Source organism: Leiobunum rupestre, chromosome 3 (genome assembly GCF_980474605.1).
Source record: "Leiobunum rupestre chromosome 3, qqLeiRupe1.1.hap1, whole genome shotgun sequence".
NCBI classification, from domain to species: domain Eukaryota; kingdom Metazoa; phylum Arthropoda; class Arachnida; order Opiliones; family Sclerosomatidae; genus Leiobunum; species Leiobunum rupestre.
Window position 1 is genome coordinate 57,884,305 of NC_143386.1, and position 25,455 is coordinate 57,909,759.

General features: G+C 38.0%; 1 protein-coding gene across 1 annotated transcript; it reads right to left on the reverse strand.

Moving 5' to 3' along the window:
• Positions 1-1,841: 1,841 nt before the first annotated feature.
• Positions 1,842-20,078, reverse strand: LOC149953108 (uncharacterized). The gene is made up of 5 exons (XM_090170234.1): positions 20,023-20,078; positions 16,517-16,560; positions 6,825-6,956; positions 5,930-5,980; positions 1,842-2,207 (listed from the first exon to the last, which is right to left on the reverse strand). The coding sequence occupies exons 1-5, from the start codon at positions 20,031-20,033 to the stop codon at positions 1,918-1,920; spliced, it is 528 nt and encodes a 175-aa protein (XP_090026360.1). The 5' UTR covers positions 20,034-20,078; the 3' UTR covers positions 1,842-1,917.
• Between the last annotated feature and the right edge of the window lie 5,377 nt (positions 20,079-25,455).

The window sequence follows — 25,455 nt, forward strand, 5'->3', positions numbered from 1 at the left end:
TATCTTTGGTGATATAACTTCACCTTGTTCATATGTGTTGATATTTGGAAACAAAGGCCTAATAAGTTTTTCCTTTTTATACACACTCACTTTTACCAATTATATTTTGTTGATTCCATTTTGTTGCAGCTTCATGCCTCATTGGTTTATTTTTTTGTTGATAAATTTATTATTAATTTTTAATAATATTTGAATTAACTGAAGCGCTCATGAATCTTTACGCACGTCCATGACTCCGCGATTCAAAAAAGATGTCACGAACATTTAAATTCACACAACCCCCTCGATGTATTTAATATATTTTAAATATTAAACATCAAATTGAACAAATGAATTTTTCGAGTTAACTGATTTTGGAAATAAGGTAGCGAAACACGAACACGTTAATTTAAATTGATTTTTAGACCACCGAAATTTTTGAGTCACCTAGTTTTGGAAAAAAAAGTAGCGAAACGCGAACACGTTAATTTAAATTATCTTTAGACAAACCAAATTTTTCTGTATCAATTGGCATGAAATTCAAATATGACAATTTTGCGTACACGAGTTGTTGGATCCCTCGAATTGGCCAGAAATCCCACTTAAAAATAAAATTTCTTTATGCAACTGAAAACGTAGTAGATTTAAAGTCGTGAGTCGCGAAAAACCGCTTAAATTGGAAAATGATTAACCTCTTGGTCTGAAATTTAATTAATTTATATTGGGATACCAAGGCCGGTAAATGTAGATATCGTTGAAATTTATAACCATAACTGGTAAAGAGCTTAAACGACACGGCGGCATCGGCTACACTGTACGTGAAACCAATAATAGTACACATCCATTAATAGAAGGAACGCTCCCGTTCGTTTGACTCCAAGATGGTTCTGTCACCGTTGAAAGTTACCAGACGCCGATATCTGCGCCAGAGCCAAATTGGTGCGTTCCAACTTGTCACTCCCGATATGATCCAGCGTTAATTTCGCGTCATCGTGCAGAAACATGAATTGCAGCGAACGGAGGAATAATTGAACCCCGTCTGAAATTGGTTCGTGTTTGTTTTGATGGTTATGATTGAATATAAAGATCAATCTTCGGTACATTTGAGTTAAAACGCAAAAATGTAAACAAGTTGTCAAAAGCAAAATAGACTCCGTAAGTTAAGTCACTATTTGAACGAATGATAATTTGACATTTGTCAAGCCCTATTCCCGAATTTGAAAGGATTTACGGCGACCATTAAAGAGTAAGGGAAAGGCTAGAAGTTTCGACTCCTGTTTGGTATAAACTTTTTTGTAAGACCAATAATGTATTTTTTTCTACTTAGGGAGAATGACTTCGTTGAAACAATTTTAGGGCTGCTCTCTCTTTTCTTTACTTTGTTGAACGTTATGGAACGCAGCGAATAAGTCAATAATTCTGCAGAGCATTTTTTGGCCAGATTAAGTCTGACGCGCAAGGTTTTGTCTCTATAAATGTAGATTTAAGTTATAAATATCGTAAAACGTTCTCGAATATATACAAATTTTCCCATTTTATACCGTATCGTTATTAACCATGATTTTCCCCTTCGTAACACGGTATTCATTATCTAAGTCTATTTTGAATATTGAAAATGCCACAACTGCCTGGTAATTTAAAATTTAGTGGTTATCTGGTGTTTCGATCTTAAGAGTATACAATTGCTTTGTGGCAGCTTGTTTATTGTTTGTTAATAGAATTTAGTATATTTTCGAGGTACAATTTTGATGTTTGTGACCACCATTTTGAATCTAATCTAATACTCTTCAAAGGAATCATTTTCTTTATTAGGATCATATTTTCGGTGCATTTGGAAGTGGTCGCGGAAAAACTTGGAAAAATACAAGTGCAAAATAACGTTTTATTAATTTCACAAGCTTAATTACTTCTCTTACAATTGCGAATGCAATATACATTTTAAGGGCACACGCAAAATTGAGTTTTATGAACGTGTTTGCATCGAGCAGGCCCGTCTATGCATTTCATTTTTCGGCAATCCCAGTTTCTTACATCCGCATCTGATGGTCGCTGGAAAACGCCGTTTATGGCTTCCCTTGTCATTTCCACTTTGCTGCACATGCATTGGCACACCATTGGTATTGAGTTAGTTCCGTTGTTCGAGTAGCACTTGGATTCTTGCAATCCGCTTTTTTCGCAATACGTTTGGAGGCAGTTTCCTCTCCCACCCGCCTGCTTTCCTGGACAAACTGTAAAGAGTTTAAGATATGGGATTTGAAAATAAAGATATTCCCGTTTGTGATAAGTCTCTGAAATTAGGGTTACTCTTTTGGTTACATAGATAATTATTGAATTTTGCCAACAAATGGCCTCAAAAATGCCACTATTTAATTTTTTCTGAACGCTGCTTTTTCTTTACAACACTTTTACTTGGAATATTTCCAACGGTATTTCCGATCGTAATTTTCAGAAATCTGAAGGTAATCGAACAGATCAGGTTAATGTAATATTATTTCAAACGGTAACTGATACATTATCCCAAGTAACCGAGCTAAACCGATCTGCTGTTTCACCTCACCAGATTCAGTTTCGTGAACAGATATCTGCATACACGTTTAGTATATATTATATAATTTTGTGGAACACCAATTAAAACGCACTTATTAACATTTTGAAAGGAATTTATTTTGGGGGTGGATAAATTTAAAAAAATATATCTGTGAAACATCTGAAATCTGCTCACAATCTGTCTATCAGCTAACAATTAATTCAGAATCTGGTGTGCTTTTTGATCTCTATCTACAAATCTGTTAACATCTGATATCTAAACAATTTTAATTTTTCCTCGGTTCAGATAACGCAACTGTGATCCTCGAATCGGTTGTAAGGGATAGAACCTTGGTAATTTTGTGTTTGTGCCACCTGAATTAATGGCATTATAAGTCGCTAAATGAATTGGGTCTAAGGTGGTGCCTTAGGTATTAGCCTAGCTGATTATTATTAATAAAACTTAGTATGGAATCCACCCAAGTTTCTAGTCTTATTTTCTTAATTAAATATAACGTTGTCTAATTGTTTAGGAGCGTGATCCTTACGGTTAGTTTTCGTTTTATCTAAAGTTTTTGTTGTCGTTACCCTTTTTTAATAAATCATAGTTTTCACTCATAAGGATAACATTTCCCTAGAATTAAATAATTATTTCCCTTCTTCTGGGCCGTCTCTCAGAGTTTTTCAGAGCTGGGAAATTTTAGTGAAGTTGGTGAATTTAAAATATTGCATTTTGGTAAGTTGAAAGTAGCCCAATATACGTCACTTCCCTTGAAAAATAATTTATGGCACACTCGTTAGTAATTACATCATGGTTTGGTGTCGCAGTTGTATTTACACTTGCCATAAAACATTTTTAGTTCATCTGTTGTTGGTTTTAGTCTTGAAATAGTTGGTTCCAGTGTATTTCCTATGATTTTTCATCTCCCATGTTTTCTATGAGGGACTAAATGTGGATGATGTAGTTATTGTAGTAGTATGGGAAAGGACCTCGACTTTTGAAAAACTACAAAGACTCTCACAAACTGCTTTGATCATATGCTTTAATTTCTTGAAATGTGGGCCGTAAAGTTTCAATATTCAAAATGCAGATACCTAATAATAACCCAGGTCACCGAGAGCCCAGGCCCCGGTTAAATATAAATTCGAAGAGGGCCATTACTACGCTAGATAGCTATACCTTCAAGTAACTCCGGTAAATTTCCCTGAAGAAAACGTAAGTAAGCTTGACCATTAAGCCTAAGTGGTATATTATATAGTCATATAATATGCAATATAAAATCATAAATTAGTGCTTTTGGATATCGAAATGGTGGGCAAGTCCTCGAAGATAGCAGTCAAGGTCATAATCCTCATATCTTTCCATAATTCTGAGTATTGCATCGGAAGAGCCACTCGTGATTTCTTACGACATAGGCTGAAGATAGCAGTCAAGGTCATAATCCTCATATCTTTCCATAATTCTGAGTATTGCATCGGAAGAGCCACTCGTGATTTCTTACGACATAGGCTGAAGATAGCAGTCAAGGTCATAATCCTCATATCTTTCCATAATTCTGAGTATTGCATCGGAAGAGCCACTCGTGATTTCTTACGACATAGGCTGAAGATAGCAGTCAAGGTCATAATCCTCATATCTTTCCATAATTCTGAGTATTGCATCGGAAGAGCCACTCGTGATTTCTTACGACATAGGCTGAAGATAGCAGTCAAGGTCATAATCCTCATATCTTTCCATAATTCTGAGTATTGCATCGGAAGAGCCACTCGTGATTTCTTACGACATAGGCTGAAGATAGCAGTCAAGGTCATAATCCTCATATCTTTCCATAATTCTGAGTATTGCATCGGAAGAGCCACTCGTGATTTCTTACGACATAGGCTGAATTTAATTGAGGAATACGTAATCCCTCGATTCTCTGCGACTTCGTTAACTTATCAATGAAACATACAACGAGTGAAGAAAGTTTCCTGTGCCAACCTTCGATATAATTGTTCGTCTTTGTTAGGCCAACCAAAGTGCCTTCATGTTGGTTTCACATCTCAAGTGGAATTGATGGTGGTCTTCGCCTGTGTCTACGAGAAAGGCACCCGTTCCAATTTTTGTTAAATAATCCCTTAATGAACGAAGATAATCTTCGTGCTGCTGGAAGAACTGGGAATCAGCATGGGCTTCGAAGGATTTTATGACATCTTGAGGAGGAACAAATGCCAAAGACATCAGCTTTCGTACATTTAAAGCAAAGTAGGGATCATAAATATCTGTATACTTGGTCAGTAGATCAGGACATCCTTGAATCGGTCGCCATATACATTGGCCGAGGTGAAAGAAGCAGCCACGAAGTTAAATTCATTTGTGTGTTTAAATACAAATTATTTTCAAATTAAAAAACGGCTATTGCCGATTAAATGGTTGTCAAAGAAACGTCCGTGTCGATGAAATGGTTTTCGATGAAAGGGGTGTCGATGAAATAAATGCCGCCGACCATGCCACACCAGACGTTTAGACTAAATAGCTCTAGATGAGCTCTAAAACTAGCCGCGTGTGGGTTTCTTTGACTCCACTCGTGGTTGTTATGCATATAAAGTAATCTGTCTCTTGAGAAATTTGCCTCGTCGGATGTAAGTAGAATACTCGGGAATTATAAGTCATTATCTACTCTGCTCACCAATCACTGTCAAAAGTCAATTGGTCGAGGATAGTCCGCTTCGTTTAAGACTTAAACCTTTTGAAAGTGGTCTGGGTGAAACTGATGTCCATGTAAAAACGCCAGGCCAAAGAATGATTTACACCCAATTGCCGACCAATTCGTCTGGGACTTGTCCCAGGATCGTCTTCGATAATGATAAATACCTACGGTGGCGAAATAATGTTGAGGAAAATACTAATAGTAAATTTTTTTAATTTGTTATTACCTGTTCTCTCTCAAATACTTGCTGTTTGTAATTGCCTGCTTTCTCTTAGTCTACGATAAACATCTATGAACGTGCGACGATCTGGTACCCATCTTGCGGGGAACTGCACCTACTACAACCTTCGAGGTTCTGTGCCATCTCCCCCAAACCGACCGTTCATTAGATGCATATCCGCATATTCGGAATTAGTAAATGTGTCTTACTAATTATAAAGTGGAATGAAAAATAAGACTTTTAGAAACCAAATTCTAATTTTATACTTTCCGAAGACAGAAATGTTATAAAAACCGGACGTGCTTAAAAACTTAGCCAACAAAGGTGAGTGTGTAGCCAACATGTAGAAATATTTTCTCCATATACACGGAGCAACTTGGTTTTCAACCTGTGTTGGCCAACAATGATTTACTAAATTGTTGTTTCGTATTAATAGGTATTTAGTGTCTTGAAATAAAAATATTATGTTTGTAGAACCGAAAAGAATTGAGAGAAATGAGGGTATGCGACTCACTTTCGGGATCCTCTCGATCCGAAATGACAGGAATATACTTTTCTTCTGGCTCTGAAAAAAAATAATGAACTTGTCACTTTCGATCTTAATAAAGAAATTTCAATTATTTAAACGTTGTCAGAATAGCCATACATTTTGAATTTTACTTTGTAGAAGTAAAAGCCGCTATTTATAAGAGATAAAATATCATGACATCGTTGCACGCCTCCCGACCAGGTTTTTTTTTTCTGATCTGGACCTACTGAGAGGTTTTCAAAGGTAAAGCTTAGATTTTTCCAATGAGATAAAACAACAAATAATAAAATATCCGTTTAAATTTATTCGATTCTTGGAATTAACCATTTTTAAAGAAGCTATAAAAAAATAAATTACACCCCAAATTTGTTATAATGCTACAGTTTGCACTTTGCAACGCCAATTTGTTCAATCTTGAATATGGAATTACCCTTTCTACCATCAGGGACTAAGATCAGGAGACATGCGTTTGTCTTTGACTCTATCTACAAAATGTTTCCGGGATTGCGCGATTTAATCGGCTAAGAAAATGACTCGTGATTTTTGTAAAAAAATACTCTATACAAATTACTCCATATTTGACACTCTAAAATTAACTATCTCCTTTAATTTATATTAACATTTTAATGTAAGCGATTGGTCAAAAGTAGCTTTAAAACATATTAAGCGTGTTTGAAAATATAGATGATTTTTAAATTAAAGGGAATATATATGGAGCATAAATTCACCAACTAGTGCCAGAAATATCTAAAGCCTTATAACGGAGCCACCTTTATTGGAAAATGTTGGTGTTCCACCAAATACCCGCGGGTTTATTACATTTTAATCTAATTGAAAAAAAAACCATAACATTTTATAATTGAATCGAGTTTAATCGTACCTTTAACTACGCACTCGCACTTTGTTTTTCCAGTTTTTCCATCGGTGATACACTTGGGCGTTTTATTTTTATCATGATTACATTTTCCTGAAGTGACGCAATCAAACCATTCTTCTTCCAAACAATTTAACTCTATCAGAAAATTACAATTGTATACGGACCATATATCGAAATTTTAGAATAAATGAAACTTGCCTTTTCATGAACATTCGCAGTTAATGGAGGTAATGGAGATAAAACAACCGGGAGAGGTCCGCAACGAAACGTTCACCACCGAGGGGATTTACAATGGGGAAAAACCTCTGGAAACCGAGCTTCAAAATAGCTACCGCAGTGCCATTTCGGGATTCTTGTCCTGCTTTTCGTTTTGAAACTTTTGGTAGATTTCACTTTCCCATATTTATGATCTAAATTCATTTTCAAATTCAAAGGTTACTTTAAGAAAAGACCAAGCGCTATCAAAGAATTATCTTTGGCACTATTGTTGCAATTATAATTGTGCCTTTTCGATTACGAAGAATCCCGAAATGTCGCTGCGGTAGCTATTTTGAAGCCCGGTTTCCAGAGGTTTTTCCCCATTGTCAACCCCCTCGGTGGTGAACGTTTCGTTGCGGACCTCTCCCTGTTGTTTTATCTCTATTACCTCCATACTTGTTCGTTCAAATACTATCGATTTTTGTGTAAGAATTTTGATTTCTACCCTACACTCTAGTCTAACGCTGTTTTGTTTGTTTTATTAGAAGTTTTACGTCACCCCCGTCTAAAACGACCTTGATATTTTCCTTTTGGAAAAAGCTTTTTGTCTCTAACGAGGAGCGAGTGTGATTTTTTGTCGCGACACAATGCAAATGTTTTGAGTTAGTGGTTCAGTTTTTCTGTATGTTTTTATAATTTTTGTAAGTAAATATCAGTTAGCTTTGTACAAAATTGTTTTTTTTAATTACCTACGAGATTACGCACATTTTTGGTCCGTCGAGCCGGATATTTTCGCATCAACTAAATTCAGTATTTATCTGCGAATGACTGGCTGTTCTTAGCGTAATCTACCGAGGCTTAAACGACTGTTTTGAAAAAACCAGCTTCAACTTCGATATTATATATTCAGAAAGTTTAAGTTAACATCACCACAACATGGATCACTTATTGAATAAAAGAAAATCAATCAAAGGTCAGATTACCCGAATTGAAAATAAAATTTCAGATCACGCAACTAATCCGCTCACTGAACGGCCTTAAAGCTATAATCGAAAAGGTTGCCAAGTACATGGTCGACTTGGAAGACATACACGATTCTTTAATGCAGATTGGCGCTCCTCAGGAATTTGATACGCATGAGAAGGAGTATAGTGACCTCGTAGACAGGTTAGAAGCTTTAACCATATTCGTCACTAATACTCTTAGCCAACTACAAGCTACAGCAGCAGCTGCGTTATCTAATCAAACCATCCAGTTAACTCCTTCCCCCGATATCAAATTACCACGGATTGATCTACCACGGTTCGGAGGGGATTATCTCGAATGGTTTTCTTTTCGTGATTTATTCATGGCAACCGTTCACCACAATACGTCGTTGTCTGGCTCACAGAAGCTGCATTATTTGAAAAACGCTCTCTATGGTGATGCGGTGCTTCTTATTCAATCTCTTACGTTAACGGATGTTAATTATTTGGAAGCATGGGATATTCTGTCAATGCGCTATCATAACACAAGAGAAATTGTCGATGCCCACATTAAGCGGCTGTTCAGTCTGCCAAAAGTCCACCAAGAATCTGCAGCAGGGTTACGGAAATTGATAGATTGTACTACCGAATGTATTCGAGGGCTCAAAGTATTAAAAGAACCCGTACAACAATGAATTCTATATTAATACACCTTACAAAGGAAAAACTTGACCAAAAGTCACGTCGGCAATGGTAACTTTCCTTAAAAGGCTCTACATCTCCAAGGTTCGATGATCTCACAACATTTTTGGAACAACGAGCTCGAGCTTTGGCTGCTTCAGAAGGTGCCACCCAAGGAATCAAATCAAAAACACCCTCGTTTCACTCGTCTTCAAATATCAAGAAAGCATCTAACGTACATTTTAGAACCACTTCACCAAACATTCGTGAAAAATGTTTTTTTTTTTGTAATCAAATGCACGCCATCTACAGTTGTTCAACTCTTCTAAAAGCTCCAGTAAATGAACGCTGGCTTCTAGTCAAGAAACATTCTCTATGTTATAACTGCTTACGATCTGGACATCAAATTAGTGATTGTAAAGCCTGAAGTTGCAAGAAATGTCAAGGATCACACAATACGTTACTACATAACGATTCAAAAACGGAACACAAAGAGGAATCACGACTTCCGATGTTGTGTCACATATTTCAAGATAATCCTTTGGAAACTTACAAGTTGAGGAAAATTACCTTTAAATTAATTGGGAGAGCTAAAATATAGACTGAAAAAAGTATACAACTTTCCTTTATCAACTCCTTTAATTCGGAATTTTATATTAAAAAACTCAAGCCTAACGATCCTCTTTTTAAAAACAATAATTAGCTCTCGACAACTTTTTATATTTTACATTTTTGTGGTATACTCTCGCACGCGCTACAAAGAGAGGAGTTTTATTTTCTTTTTACACGGCTTATACAATGCATTCAAATTTAGTAGATAAATATATTATTCTTTTCTTTGAAATACTTGTTAAATATTTAACACAAGTTGTATTGTCAACCGCACTAATTCTAGTCAAAATACGTATACGGCCAAACCCATTCGGCACGTGCCCTATTGGATTCAGCTTCGCAAGCAGGTTTCATAACAGAGAATTGCGATAAAAAGCTTCAACTGAAACGGAACATTGAACATTGTTATTGGTGGAATAGGAGCTCTCGGAGTTGGAAACGCTCGTAGCAGCGTCGAATTAAAGATCGGATCAAGAATCAACTATGACCTAACTTTTCAAGTTGAAGCCATTGTACTCAAGCGTGTTACCGAATACCTTCCAAGCGAAACCTTCGACTCTAGCAACTGGCCCCACAATAAGGGTTTAGAATTAGCGGATCCTTCTTTTTACAAACCGGGAGAAGTCGACATCCTGCTAGGAGCAGACATCTACGGAGACCTCATTCAAGATGGAAGATGCAAGGGCGCCAAAAACCTGCCTGTAGCCTTCAACGCCGTTTTCGACTATATCAGGACCTCTTCAAGCATCCTCTTCTGCACAAAAGGTATGAATTCATCATTGCACCATCGAAGACCAGATACGTCAGTTTTGGGAAATAGAAGAGATTCCTTCACGAAAACATCTTACTGTCGAAGAAATGCAATGCGAAAAACATTTCGAGCAAACTCATTTTCAGGATCAGTCCGGACGATATATGGTTCGTCTACCCTTCAAAAAGAGTCCCAACTCTCTTGGAGAATCTCGGAAAATGGCACTACGTCGATTTTCTCAAACAGAACGATGTTTGAAAACCAACTCTAAAATGAAGGAAGAGTATACGAAATTCTTGGAAAAGTACCTCGATTTAGGTCTTATGAAACCCACTCCTACAAAAGACATTGACATTGTCTCCTTACCAACATTTTATCTACCTCATCATGCGGTTGTGAAGAAAGAAAGGGCGACCACTAAGGTACGCATAGTGTTTGATGCGTCTGCAAAGTCGTCGAATGGAATATCACTCAACGACATACTTCTAATTGGACCTAAACTCCAGGATGACCTATTCAATTTATTAATTCGTTTTCGCAACCACAGTATAGTAATGACGGCGGACCTCTCCAAAATGTATCGTCAGATACTTATTCATCCAGAAGACACAAATCTACAACGAATTGTATGGAGAAGTAATCCTGATGAACCTATCCAGGACTTTACGCTTCTAACCGTAACCTATGGTATGGGTTCAGCTTCGTTTATGGCGACTCGAATACTGAAACAGCCTTCGGAAGACGTCAAGGATCATTTGCCCAAAGCATCCAAGGCGTTGTCACACGATTTTTACATGGACGATTTGATGACTGGAGAAGAAAAGTTAGAAGACGCAATTAAGCTCCAGTCCGAAACATTTAAGGCCACAAAAAAAGGTGGTTTTGAATTGCGTAAATGGTCATCAAACGAACCATTACTATTGGAATCGGTACCTCCTGAAATGAGAGAAGCTCAAACACCGTTACGAATCGACCTCGGAGAATCTGTTAAAACGCTGGGTCTTCATTGGACGCCCGCCGCTGATCACCTGTCGTTTAAAGTCACTTCTACACCATTTCGAACCTGCTTTACAAAGCGCACGATCCTTTCCGATACTGCTAAAGTATTTGACCCGCTTGGACTTCTTTCACCTATCATCATACGTGCGAAGCTTATGTTACAAGAGATGTGGCAATTAAAAATAGATTGGGACGACGAGTTACCAACTAGTACTAGTAGTAAATGGAAAACCTTCCGAAGTGATCTGTCAGAAATAGAGAACATTACGATTCCGCGTCACATGTCCCAACCTCAAGCAAAACAAATAAGTCTTCACGGATTTTGTGATGCTTCGGAAAAAGCTATGGCCGCGGTAGTTTATATGAGAACAATCAATGACTCCGGACATATTAAAACAGAACTTGTCTCTTCGAAAACACGGGTAGCACCGCTCAGCAAACCACACTTCCACGACTAGAACTATGTGGAGCCTTACTTTTGTCCAAACTATTAGCACTCGTAATAGGGTCTTTGAACATCGAAATAGTGAATGTTCACTGTTGGACCGACTCCACAATAGTTCTCGCTTGGCTAGCTTCTCCCTCTCAAAGATGGAAAACGTTTGTCGCCAACCGAGTGGCAGAAATTCAAGACACCACCAGGAACGTTCAATGGCATCATGTTCCGGGTTGCTCAAACCCAGCTGATTCCGCTTCAAGAGGGATCACTGCCAAAGAACTGCATCGACACAAATTATGGTGGAAGGGACCAGAATTCTTGCATTCCCATTTTCACGATCTCGAAACTCCGCCGATTATGGACTCCGGAATGTCGAATCGAAGGAAAGACTCCGGCCGTAATAGTAGTGGTCGGTCAATTGGACGCGATGCTCTTGACACGTTATTCTTCACGTACCACTCTTTTGCACGTGACCGCGTACGTTCTAAGATTCATTCGCAACTGTATATCCAAACGTACAAACGAAACCAAGGTCGCAGGACCGCTATCAAAACAAGAAATCGATTCGGCGTTATTTTATTGGATAAGAATAGTACAACAAGAAAATTATGGAGACGAAATTCAGCGCATTAGTCAGGACAAAACAATCAAATGTGATAGTAAAATATGTTCTTTAAATCCATTTCTTTACCACAAAAGAGTTCTTGGAGTTGGGGGTCATCTTCGACATGCAAATTGGTCTGTAGATCAAACTCATCCCCTTATTCTCCCTCGGAAAAGCACCTTAACGGATCTTATAACAAAGGCTGAACATCTCAAGAATTTTCACGGTGGAGCTCAACTTCTCATAAGCAACTTACAAAGACGTTTTTGGATCCTTGGAATCCGTAACGCTGTCCGGTTTCATATTAGAAAATGTATCATTTGCGCTCGTCAACAAGCCACCTCCGCCAAACAAATTATGGGAGACTTGCCACCAGCAAGAGTAAACCCAGCTCGGGCATTTCTTAAATGCGGTGTAGACTATGCTGGTCCTTTTCAATTAAAAGTTATAAAAGGACGCGGACACAAAATGTTCAAGGCATAGCCGACTTTGTATGTTTTACTACTAGAGCCATACATATTGAACTCGTAAGTGACATGACAACCGGGGCTTTTTAGCCGCTTTGAAACGTTTCATATCTCGCCTCGGAAAATGTACAGACATGTACAGTGATTGTGGATCAAACTTCATCGGTGCTGTTCGAGAAATGAAAGCATTTTTGAAATTTATCTCAACAGTAGAACATAACGACCAAGTTTCAAGATGGTTTTCTGTGGAAGGTATAACTTGGCATTTCAACCCGCCAGCGGCACCACATTTCGGTGGCCTTTGGGAAGCTGTGGTAAAATCGATCAAATCTCATATGAAACGCGTCATGGGACCCACCAATTTGACCTACGAAGAAATGCAAACCGTATTGTGTCAAATTGAAGCGTGCCTCAATTCTAGACCCTTGACCGCATTAAGTAGCGACCCGAACGATTTGAACGCTCTAACTCCCGGTCACTTTTTTATAGGAGACGCGTTGACCGCTATTCCTGAACCAGACTTGACGTCTGAAAAGGTAAACCGCCTTAATCGTTGGCAACTCGGTCAACAGTTGCTCCAACATTTTTGGAAACGTTGGCGTGGGGAATATTTATCCCGGTTACAGCAAAGACCAAAATGGGCTACCGAGAAAAAGAACCTTCAAGTCGGTGACTTCGTATTGCTTAAGGACGAAGATCTTCCGCCAACCAAGTGGAAACTGGCTCGCATAGTGAAGCTTCACCCAGGAGCGGATGAGCTAGTTCGTGTCGTTACTGTGAAAACCTCAGACAAAGAACTTCAACGTCCAGTCCTGTAGTAAAAGTTTGCCCTTTGACCCTTGGATTAATTCTTAACTTCCTTAAAAAAAATAGGGGTCTAATTTCGAAATCTTATTTCAAGGCGGTCGCAATGTTCGTTCACATACTATCGATTTTTGGGTAAGAATTTTGATTTCTACTCTACACTCTAGTCTAACGCTGTTTTGTTTGTTTTATTAGAAGTTTTACGTCACCCCCGTCTAAAACGACCTTGATATTTTCCTTTTGGAAAAAGCTTTTTGTCTCTAACGAGGAGCGAGTGTGATTTGTTTTGTCGCGACACAATGCAAAAGTTTTGAGTTAGTTGTTCAGTTTTTACCTCTCCGAGGGGACAAAGTCCCCTAGGAGGGGTTATACAACGACCGTGTCTGTCTGTGGGTCGGTCTGTGGGTGGGTCTGTCTGTGGGTCTGTGGGTCTGTCAGGCCTGCGAACGCGTTCGCATTTTCGGTGCAAAGTGTAATCACTGCGTACGCAGTTTCTCAAAGGGTTGGCAAAACCACCGTGTGACGGTGAGCGTTAACGGATGCATTTGCGGTTTGGTTTGGATGGTGTTTTTTCGCTCACCGTCGTGACGGTTTGGTGTATTACGTTTTTGTTATGTTTATGCGTAGGTTGTGAGTGTTGAATTTGTTGTGTTTGTGTTCTGATGGTTGTGCATGTTGAGTCTGTTGTTTTTATATGGGCGTTTTCTCTCCAACTTCTTCTTAATGACTTTGGGACGGACCGAGTGCTGAGTGTAATGCTACCTCTCAACGTCCAATGGCAGGGTTTCCACCAGTTGTACACGGTATTCGTCTTAGTATCAATTTGCGATCGCATCGGGCGGGATTTGAACCCGAGACCTCCTGATTGACAGGCGGACGTTCTACCACAGAACCATCGACACTTGTTACGCCTTATTGAAAATTAGACCTTCAGCTTTATCGGAAGCGTATTTATTAGAGTACGAAATTTTGGTTTAATTGAAATAGAATTGAAATTGAAATTATTGCATCGAAGAAATTCTAATTTAGCGTTTCTCTATTGATTAAAAACAAATGCGCCACCCAGGTTTCGAACCCAGACCATTCGGCTTGGCAGTCGAGCGCTCTACCACAGAACCACCGATAGCTGCTTAGATTCACTGAAATTAAGACAGGCATCGTAAGCATAATAGGTAATAAAGTCTTTTTTTATTAATGAATTTATGAAGGCCTAATCTGGTATTTTTTAAAGGTTAAATCTTGTTTTAGCGCAGTCAGCCGAGATTAGAGGGTTAAAGGGTAGACCCTGTGGGTGGTCCACTTTCTTAACGACCTATATATAGTTCTGTTAATTCAAAGGAGATAATTTAACGTTAATTGCTTTAAGAGCTGGCGGTTAGTCAAGTGGCTCTCTGTGCTTTGTTGATGGTAAGGTTTTTGCTTCTTGTAAATACATTTGGTGTGGATATTTGGATATCTACGATTTCTAACGCAGTCAATGATTTCTTGGGTGTGCGAGTCATTATATGATATTGGAAATTGGACGGCATTGGTCTTTTTCATGTGGTATGTGTCACAACGTCAACAGGAAGTGAACGAGTCGTCCACTACCAGATATCTACGGTATCTTCATCAAGGGCGAGTGTTGAAATAAAATGAGCGTTAAAGATGCGGCAAGTATTTCGTAAGCGAGTAATTCCAAAAAGCCTCTGTAGATATTTCTTTCATTAAAATTTGCTTCGTATTATATTTAACTGATAAACTTGTTCTGTAAAAGGGTTTAATTCAATTGTGCATTGTTATAGTACGTTTAACTTACTGTTGTAACTACTTAACTTATGATATTCTGAATAAATTAAAATTGGTCGTTTCGTCTCAATTATTTTAATTATAATTAAAATTTTATACCGGGCGGGATAGAAATGGGTTAATATTTTTAACAAATAACTCTAAATTGCGGAGATATATCTTTAAGGGTTATCTCGAGAAATTAATACCACTAGGGACAATTCTTCCGAGGAGAGGTATATTTTGACTTGCCAACTTGTTCTGTATGTTTTTATAATTTTTGTAAGTAAATATCAGTTAGCTTTGTACAAAATTGTTTTCTTTTAATTACCTACGAGATTACGCACATTTTTGGTCCGTCGAGCCGGATATTTTCGCATCAACTAAATTCAGTATTTATCTGCGAATGACTGGCTGTTCTTAGCGTAATCTGCCGAGGCTTAAACGACTGTTTGGAAAAAACCAGCTTCAACTTCGATATTATATATTCAGAAAGTTTAAGTTAACATCACCACAACATGGATCACTTATTGAATAAAAGAAAAGCAATCAAAGGTCAGATTACCCGAATTGAAAATAAAATTTCAGATCACGCAACTAATCCGCTTTTAGAGCTTCGTTACTTGACAGATTGACAGTTCCAAAGACTAGTTATGACTAACGAAGAGTAGTCAGTCCTTAGCCACGTTATGATTCATGTGGTCATTGGCATAGGATATATACTGTTATTAAAATAACGCGTTGAGGTAATAGAATGTAAAACTTATGTTAATGATATTTATTAAATAAAGTCTCACAAACTAAATTAATAGTTAAATTGAACTTTTCAATAAATAATCACTTTCGTTTTCTAGAATGATAAAAGGTTACGTTCTTATGAACCGTAGTAGATGTAGCTTTACACTTTGTAAAAAGAAAGGGTTCCGCTAGAGCGGACCTTTGTTGTCTTCCACTCTTACGAAAAAAATACAAAAGAATTTTGTCACACCAAAACATGGACACCATATTTGTGAACAGAGCACGGCGGCCAACACTGTTTCGTGGTAGTTTGTGAGTAGTCAGTTTATTTCAGTTGCACCTAGTAACGGCAATAAATATCAACCTGTATCACATCTTTATTCATAAACGACTGAAATTTTTAATATTTCATTTATTTCGGAATTTATATATAATTATTTTTAAATGAAACAAAGGGTAACAAATAAATATCGATATCTGAGGGACATGGTAAATATTTCACTAATTGCTGAACAAATAGAAAGTAGCAAAAGAATGCAGGATGGATGTAGGATTCTACAAGATTGACGAAGTTTGTTACCAAAATACTAATCCTCAGTAATTACTACGTGTTCACTGAACAAAGTCTATTATTTCTAAACTATATTTCTTGATTCAATAAATTTCTTACCTGTACAAATGTAAATATTTAAGCAAATTAGCAAACAAAGCAATCTAAAAACAATTTGTAAATTAGTAAAACAATCCAAATATTTGATCAACAGAGTTTAAAAAAGTGACGGACATAAAGGGCCTCGCTACAGACCCAAAATGCTGCTCTCCAATTGACCCTTGAATAGCCAATGAGGAATAGGTTTAGCTATGGCATCAAACGGCGCCCTTCAGACCCCGCCTCCAGACCAACTTGACATTGGCTATTCTCGAGTCAATAAGCCTCTTTAGGGCTTCTAACGCTGATCTGGTGTCTGATGCTTTCACAGATGAACTGGATTATTTTTAATCCGAGACCTTTAGCGGATAACAGATTTTTTACTCTAACGGCAGTACGCGGATACGCTTTTGCGCTTGTCTGACAAGCCTATATGACTTTCACGGGTTGATCTGTTTTTTAAATTGTATCTTTAACCCGCGATAACGGCGGATATACTTTTTTAGTATATCTTTATATTGACCTCTTGGAACTAAGCCATTTTTTTGTTGCTATACAAAAATTTAAAAGAATAAAAAACATTCAACTAGATGTCGGAAAGTAGACATCATATAGACAGATATCTACGCGCTTATCAGATAAAATAACTTATTTCTATATCTGTGGCCTCGTCGGTTACCGAAACGAGATAACAAAACTAGATTGCCGCAGGTCAGATAAAAAAAGGAACAGGTAACCAGTGAATTCAGGTTTTTTATCGGCGATATATCTTGTATGATAAATAGTAATCAGATTGCCTTATTCAGATCATCGTTAGAAGCCCTAAGCCTCTCTATAAAGTCATTACGCTTGCTGAACTTGTTTCAATGTATCGCTTTCGTCACGAGATACGTAGGAGTTCAGTTCAGTTTTGAAAGTTAGACCTTTATAAAAAGGGCGACTTGTCGATTTTTAATTGGTTATCATTGTGAAAGGCTACTTCAACGTCACGAGTGACGCTCCCGATACATTTAAACAAGAAAGCAAATGTTACTTTATAGAAAGGCTTATTGGAGAGCCGCTTTTCCGGTAGAGTGGTTTTCAATAGCGGCAAAGCGATGGGGCGATGCTTACTGCCCTGCCTCTTCTATATTAAAAATGCGTACCTGACACACGACAGTGTTTCTTTCTGAAAAGGTGTTTTAATTAAACCCTTTGTCTTTTGGCACGCCTTCCCCTTATTTAAGGGGTTATCCATTATTTTCGGCAAATTTAAGGCACCCAAAGCAGCTGTTAACCAAAAGTGGCACAAATTAAAAGTGAAGAGTTTATTTTTACTGCCACCACTAATAGTCAAACCATACTAAAATAACAGATTTTTTCAACTGTATCGCGATCAGATAAACCCATTTTTCAACCATCCGCAGATAACAGTAAGCTGGTTAACATGGAATTGAAGAAACAGATAAAAATAAAATTCATCAGTATTACTTAAGCCGAATTTCTGATTTGTTTTTTATCCGATATAGGATAATGGTAATAGTTAGTGTAGGGAGCTGTTGGCTCGCGTGGCATGCATGCAGGGCTTGCCACCACCCTCCTACGCATTGTAACCCGGCCACCTAAATTAAAGGCTTCAAAAGTCGCTTGATGACTTGGGCCTAAGATCGTGCCTTGGGTATTAGCCTAGCTGATTATTATTATTATTATTATTGTTATTTACATCAATAAGTAAACTTTTTAAAACGTTTCACACGAGGTTATGCTATTTTCAAAATAAAGGAAACCAATATAATAATTAATTTTTTTTTTATAAAAGTGCCTGGCGCTTACGAGGAGACTACCCGAGGTGATAATCACCGATTTTGTTGAAACTAGGTTGGTATGTAGACCTTATGGTAACATGAAATTTCACCAAGGGAAAAGTTGCAATGGGCATTAGTTTTGCCATGGCAACCGACAATGTTTTTGACAACACAGTATGTATATTTTCCCATTGAAAATAACAATCCGATCAATTTTTACATATTTTGATCAAATTGACCAAAATTCATCAAAATTCATTTAATTAGTCAATTTTGATCTATTTTTTATTTTGGTTTTGAAATTTGAAATTTGTTTTAAATTTTTCACAGGGAGTACCCTTAGAAGTGCTCAGATTCCCATGTTATTTTCAATGATAAAATATACATACTGTGTTGTCACAAACATTTTCGGTTGCCAAGGCAAAACTAATGCCCATTGCAATTTTTCCCTTTGTAAAATTTCATGTTACCATAAGGTCTACATACCCACCTAGTCAGTGGTGTAGTCCTAAAATAAAAAGAACCGGGGCGCTACCTGGGTACAGCCAACTTCGATTTCGCGCGTAACCGAAGTTGGCTGTACCGGCTGCTATAAATGTAGGTCCAACTTCGACTTTTAGCGTGATCGAAGTTGGCCGTACCTAGGTAACGATTTGAAATTGTTATGGTATTTTTCTGTGGGCAAAATTGATCATAAATTCACACACCATTTATTCGAGAAAAATGATTTACGAAATAGAAGCAAGGCGCGCCCTGGCAAGTTGAAAAAAAGAGGCAAAATGGAAAAACCAAGGCGGGGCGGAGCCCTGCCTTTGAAAAAAGCACCGGGGCGACGCCCTGTCCCGCCCTGGCCCGACTACACCACTGCACCTAGTTTCAACCAAATCGGTAATTATCACCTCGGGTAGTCTCCTCGTTAGTGTCATTTTGGGTAAATTATCATTGTTTAGGAAATTTACCATACTTCATTTTGGTCATAAGCTATAATAAATGTAGTAAAAATAGTCACAATCTGTTACACAACTTGTTTGGAAGTGACTGGCACTTTGTGTAATTTTGGTTAAATAATCATTGATTGAAATGAAGTTTAGGAAATTAAAAAAAACTCAACCGTTCCATTTTTAAGGAATAATTTAAGAAGTCTGATCAATTTACAGTTGAAAAAAACCACGGCGCACATTTTGTTCGTTTTAAATGCAGTTTTACACTAAACAAATGGTAAAAATATTTTCAAAAATTTCCAAAATGAAACCAAATAAATATCGTTCAATAAATTTGAAAAAATTATTAAAAAAGTCTTTTCAAAAAATGAAAAATGATTAAAACAATCCCTTTTGTTTGAACCATTTTCAATATTTGATCCCTAATCCTCTAAGCTACCCTTGAAACTGATTTGAAAAAAGATATTTCTTTAATTAAATTAATTTCAAAAGTGTGAAAACGTGGCGACAGCGAGCGTCGGCACAAAACAAATTGGGACTTAATTCTGTGTAAAACTTCTACAGTTTTTAAGGTACACAGATCTAAGGTTTAAAAGATTTCGACCGTTCACCCAGCATGGTAAGTCTGGTTCATTCGCGCGCTTAGCCAATTAAATGTAGAAGTGCAAAACGTGTTTGTTTACGTCAACGGATTTGTCCTTGATTTTAAAAGCCTGTTTTTCTCTTACTTTCCTCTTAATACTTGTAATATAGCGATATTTCCATTGAATTTGTTGTAAGGAAGAAAATCAATCTATCTTACCTTTTCATCATCTTGGTTTAAAACTCGTTTTTGGACCACGAACAATGTGTTTTTTTGGAAATGGGACAATGGATGCTTAAACTTTAACAATTTACATTTTAATTTTCGTTAATTTATTAATTTGATTCGTTTTATTTTAGAAGAACTTCTATATTTACGGTTTGAGAATCAAACTATAAATATACACAATAACCATTGTTAATTCTGTCAAAAAATACTAACCCTTTACGATCAATGTTATAAAGAATTTATAAACGTTAACTGGGAAAATGGTGGCATCACCCTTAGCACCTCGTGACATAAGGGGAAAAGCACGCCTCTGATCGCTACCCAGTCAGAGGGGAAAACAACTAAGTCGTAGGATCTCTCTTTCCCTGTATGCGGAGATTATCAGCGGTAAATCCCGAAAGCAGACTAGGGTGTAGTTTCCCCGCGTATTCTTAGCTAACGTGAATTAATTTTTGGTAATAATAATCTTCAAAAATTTCAATAAAATACTGCAAATTGTTTTTTTATAAAGTTCTATTCGAACATTGAACAATGGGGTAACTTCCACAAAGCTTTGTTGTCACAATTCATGCATAAATTAAAATTTAATTTGAAATAATGCACGCGGAGTATTAAATTATACGAAGTTAAAGTAACTACGCGCAATGTAATTTTTTAGTTGGTCTGTCTTTTGCTATTTAGTGTCCGTTTTTTCTTTAACTTACTACGTCATATTGTCGTTTCTTCTATCACTGTCCCAAGCTTCTCACACGATAACTTACTTTCGGAATCAATCTTTGGCGAATCGAAATCCAGAACGACGTATTTGAATAGATATATCAACATAGCGTGAATCAAGTAGAGGTGATAAAAGCATTAACAAGTTGATCCAAAATTTTGGATTAGAAGCGTTCAACTTAGCATATGTTCCAAACTCTAAAATGAAAACAGCAATTGTTATTGGCATTCCGATAACATTGGAATTCCCTTCCTCGGCCACAAGTTCTGCATTTACACTTTCCCAATTCCAGAGATGGGCAAAAATTGCGAGCGCTCATATTTGAAAATCCGTTGCAGTGAGCGAGCACTGTAGATTAGAAGTCAGCTAATCTTGTTCAGAATTAGGGCAAAACTGAGCCAGCTCAGTAGGAGCGCCAAGAAATTATCTCAGTCGTTGATCGCTCACGGCGCTTTGAGCGAGATCGGCCGATCGACGCGCTAGCACGCTCACTTCTGAGCGCCGCGTCGTCTAGCGGCCAAATAGTTCGTTCAATAAAAAGCGCTGCCGTAAAGTCGAGAGAGATCTACCCGAGCGATTGAATTCATTTTTTAAGGCTGACGGATCTCAATCACAGTGAGCGACCGGATGGTTTTTTCGACCACAACCACTCACTCGGCGGGAGGTCTACGTGTCCAAATTATTAATTTTTTATCATCATTATTTTTTTTTTAATTGTTATAATCAGTGACGGGATGAATATTTTTCTTTAATTTCTCATCGATTTGTGCGTTCTAAAAATTAAATACAAAGCGGAACAGAGGGTGCCCAATACTAACCGCAAAAATTAAAAAATATTATAAAGGAATGCGAAAAACAATTGGATAAAATAAATAATTAGACTTCCATATCTATATGGCAATATTTTATAAAAGATATTGACCGACTAACCCCTTCTAGATTGAATGTTACCGTTGTAAGTAAGAGGTTCATCAAAATCTGGGGTGTAAACATTTTTCTCTCGATATTAATTAATCCTGGTTTTATACTGGAAAATTATTTGGGTTTTTAGTCATTCCGCCGGATACGTCACATGACCCCTTAAGAAACCAAATTATTGTTAGATGGTTTTTATTGTTTACGGATCTAATCAGTGTCGTACATAAGGGGTCGGATTGGGGGGGGAGTAGTGTATCAAAACTGACGTGAGTGCACACCACCGGAGGTCCTTATCATATTGCCCTACGCCAGAGTCCACAGACCGAACAGGTGACAAATCCAGCATGGGTAGTAGCATGCATGTATTCATTTCAACCATGAATATCGAACTGCATTAAGAAGTCTGGCCTCAGTCGCTAGGATGGGAGGGGCTTAGTTATTATGACGGTATTCACGCGCCACCACTCAAAAATTGTAAGAATATTAATAATAATTTAGTGTATTTATGATTATCAAGTAATTTGGATAGAGTACAGTTATTTTTCTAAGAATCACGAGTCATTTTCTTCGCCAGTTAAATCACGCAATTCCGGAAACTTTTTGTGGATCAACTCAACGACAAACGCCTGTCTTCTGATTGGCTCAAGTGATTGCGTAAAACGCAGAAAGGCACCGCCCATCCCAGATGGCAGAAAGGGTAATGATGTAGTTCGATATTCATGGTTGAAATGAAAACATTCATGGTAGTAGTACCCTACTACTGATGGTCGCAACTGTGACGCAAGAAACTCAACCCAGCAGAAGGTGCAGCAATGGGTTACAAGAGCTGGACCCCGACTCCCCAGTAAAGCCACCAGTTATTGCACACTCCAACCCTTAAGGGGGAGTAGCTGTTTTACCAAGTCTACCCGGATATTTTTCAAGTTACAAACTAGACCTCAGTTTACCGACTATCCAAAACTTTGGGGGGAACCTCGCACATCCCCTAAGGGACGCCTCTGGAAATAACGTTTATAATATATTAACTTAATTTAAGGCGTTTGCAATTGTTTAAAGCCTTCAATATGTTTTCCCAATTCTAATACGTTAAGTCTAGCAGGCTGCCCACAAAGTTGAAATGTCTGGTTTCAGCGTTTTATATATTAGCCTATATGGAGAAATGACCGTACAAAAGAAAAATGAAGATGGCGTCAACGGTCACCGTCGAGCTGAAGATGTGGCGGACGACTACCCGCTGGTTGGTCGGAGTACAAACACCTCTTATTTCCTTGGGGAAAAGAGGGATATAAAACTTTACGAAGGTACTTTTTGAACTCTATACAAAGTGACGTTAATTGATGTTTTGTATATGGTAAGTTGAGTTTTTTTTATTAGTGCTTTAACTGTTAATGTAGTGTTGGATGCGGTTTTATAACTAATTTTCTCAATTGGTTTTTACAGATACTTGTATGTCGTTTGTCAAACTAAAACAGAACCATTTGCTTTTCATCTTTTTATTAACTTACAAAATCAACCAAGTTTAGCTAAGTATTTCCCGTTCAAATAGTTTTTACTTATATTTATGAACACACAATTTATTAAACACTATCAATAATTACTTCTAATGGCGTATAAAAAGCTAATTTTTATTGGAAGTACTAATACCCGGCTTTGCCTAGAGACGAGTCGGGCCCCCGATTGAATGGGGCTTTTTATGCCCGACCCGGCCCGAGCCTGCTTCGGGCCGGGTCGGGCAGAAATACATTTTAATTTTTACGGGTCGAGTCGGGCAAATTTAATTTTTGAAAATTTCGCGTCGGGCTTATTTTCCAAAGGGCCGGGCTCTCAAAAAAAGGCCCGACCTGACCCGACCCGACCCTTACCCGTGACTGCGTACTGCGTATGGCTTGTGAAATGTTTCGGCCCTTCGGATTTTGTACGAAGTGGGATAGAAGAAGAGAGAGGGTGTGGGTGAGAGATAGACGTAATGACGTAATGAGTACTGCAAGTAGCGCGACTAGCGTCTATTGACTATCAATTCAAGGTCGTCTCAGTCTTTCGATTCGTCTAAACTTCTTTTACGTTTAGTTTTGGTTTTACTTTCGATTTCCCGGCGTTAAATTGCGAATTTGCAAGTCGCGTGTCTCGGCGCACTTTGAAAAAATATAGCTAGAAGAATTCTAGGTATTCCCGCGTCACAAACGAGTGACGAACGCGTATTTTCCAGTACGGGACTGACACTTGGTCCTCGAAGAACAAATTTCAACTCTTTCGCAACTAACTTTTCTAAACAAAAATTGTTTAAATAAATAAATGCTTCTTGTTATATTTATTTAGTAGTAATATAATATTTATTCACTTTAAGGATTTAAACAAAGTTACATAGAATGTTATGGTGAACCAAAATAAAATAAAAGAAAAGAAATTAGCACAAGGTTATATTTTATAATGCATATCTACACCTACACTATATAATAAAATAAAAAAAGCTTCGTGCTATGGGTTGTGGCGGTTCTTCGGGTCGGGTCGGGTTTTCGGGAATTATCTGGTTTTCGGGTCTTGTCGGATTTCCGGGCAAAATCAATTTTTTAATTTATCGGGTCGGGTCGGGTCAGGCTAAATTTAATTTTATAAATTTTGGGCCGGGTCAGGTCGGGCAAAATTTTATTTTAATTATTTCGGGTTGGGTGGGGTCGGATCGGCCAAAATTTATCTTTACGTTTTTCGGGTCGGGTCGGGTCGGGCCGGAAAAAAAGTGGCCCGACTCGTCTTTAGCTTTGCCTGAAGTCTTAGTTTTAATGAATTAGACCTGATTTGTACGTAAGAAAGGTAAACGCTGTAGCAAATACGCAACACGCGTAGCAAAAACGTAACACACGTAACACGCGTAGCAAAAAGTCCTCGTAGCAAAAACGTAACACACGTAACACGCGTAGAAAAAAGTCCTCCTAGCAAAAACGTAACACACGTAACACGCGTAGCAAAAAGTCCTCCTAGCAAAAACGTAACACACGTAACACGCGTAGCAAAAAGTCCTCGTAGCAAAAACGTAACACACGTAACACGCGTAGCAAAAAGTCCTCCTAGCAAAAACGTAACACACGTAACACGCGTAGCAAAAAGTCCTCCTAGCAAAAACGTAACACACGTAACACGCGTAGCAAAAAGTCCTCGTAGCAAAAACGTAACACACGTAACACGCGTAGCAAAAAGTCCTCCTAGCAAAAACGTAACACACGTAACACGCGTAGCAAAAGTCCTCCTAGCAAAAACGTAACACACGTAACACGCGTAGCAAAAAGTCCTCGTAGCAAAAACGTAACACACGTAACACGCGTAGCAAAAAGTCCTCCTAGCAAAAACGTAACACACGTAACACGCGTAGCAAAAAGTCCTCGTAGCAAAAACGTAACACACGTAACACGCGTAGCAAAAAGTCCTCCTAGCAAAAACGTAACACACGTAACACGCGTAGCAAAAAGTCCTCGTAGCAAAAACGTAACACACGTAACACGCGTAGCAAAAAGTCCTCGTAGCAAAAACGTAACACACGTAACACGCGTAGCAAAAAGTCCTCCTAGCAAAAACGTAACACACGTAACACGCGTAGCAAAAAGTCCTCGTAGCAAAAACGTAACACACGTAACACGCGTAGCAAAAAGTCCTCGTAGCAAAAACGTAACACACGTAACACGCGTAGCAAAAAGTCCTCGTAGCAAAAACGTAACACACGTAACACGCGTAGCAAAAAGTCCTCCTAGCAAAAACGTAACACACGTAACACGCGTAGCAAAAAGTCCTCCTAGCAA

Excerpts from the sequence above, each read along its gene's own strand:
- LOC149953108 (XM_090170234.1), bottom strand. Across the intron at positions 6,957-16,516 it reads AAATATTTACATTTGTACAG|AGTTAAATTGTTTGGAAGAA; the intron begins GTAAGAAATTTA and ends ATTTTCTGATAG. Across the intron at positions 5,981-6,824 it reads GTGCGAGTGCGTAGTTAAAG|AGCCAGAAGAAAAGTATATT; the intron begins GTACGATTAAAC and ends ATTTTTTTTCAG.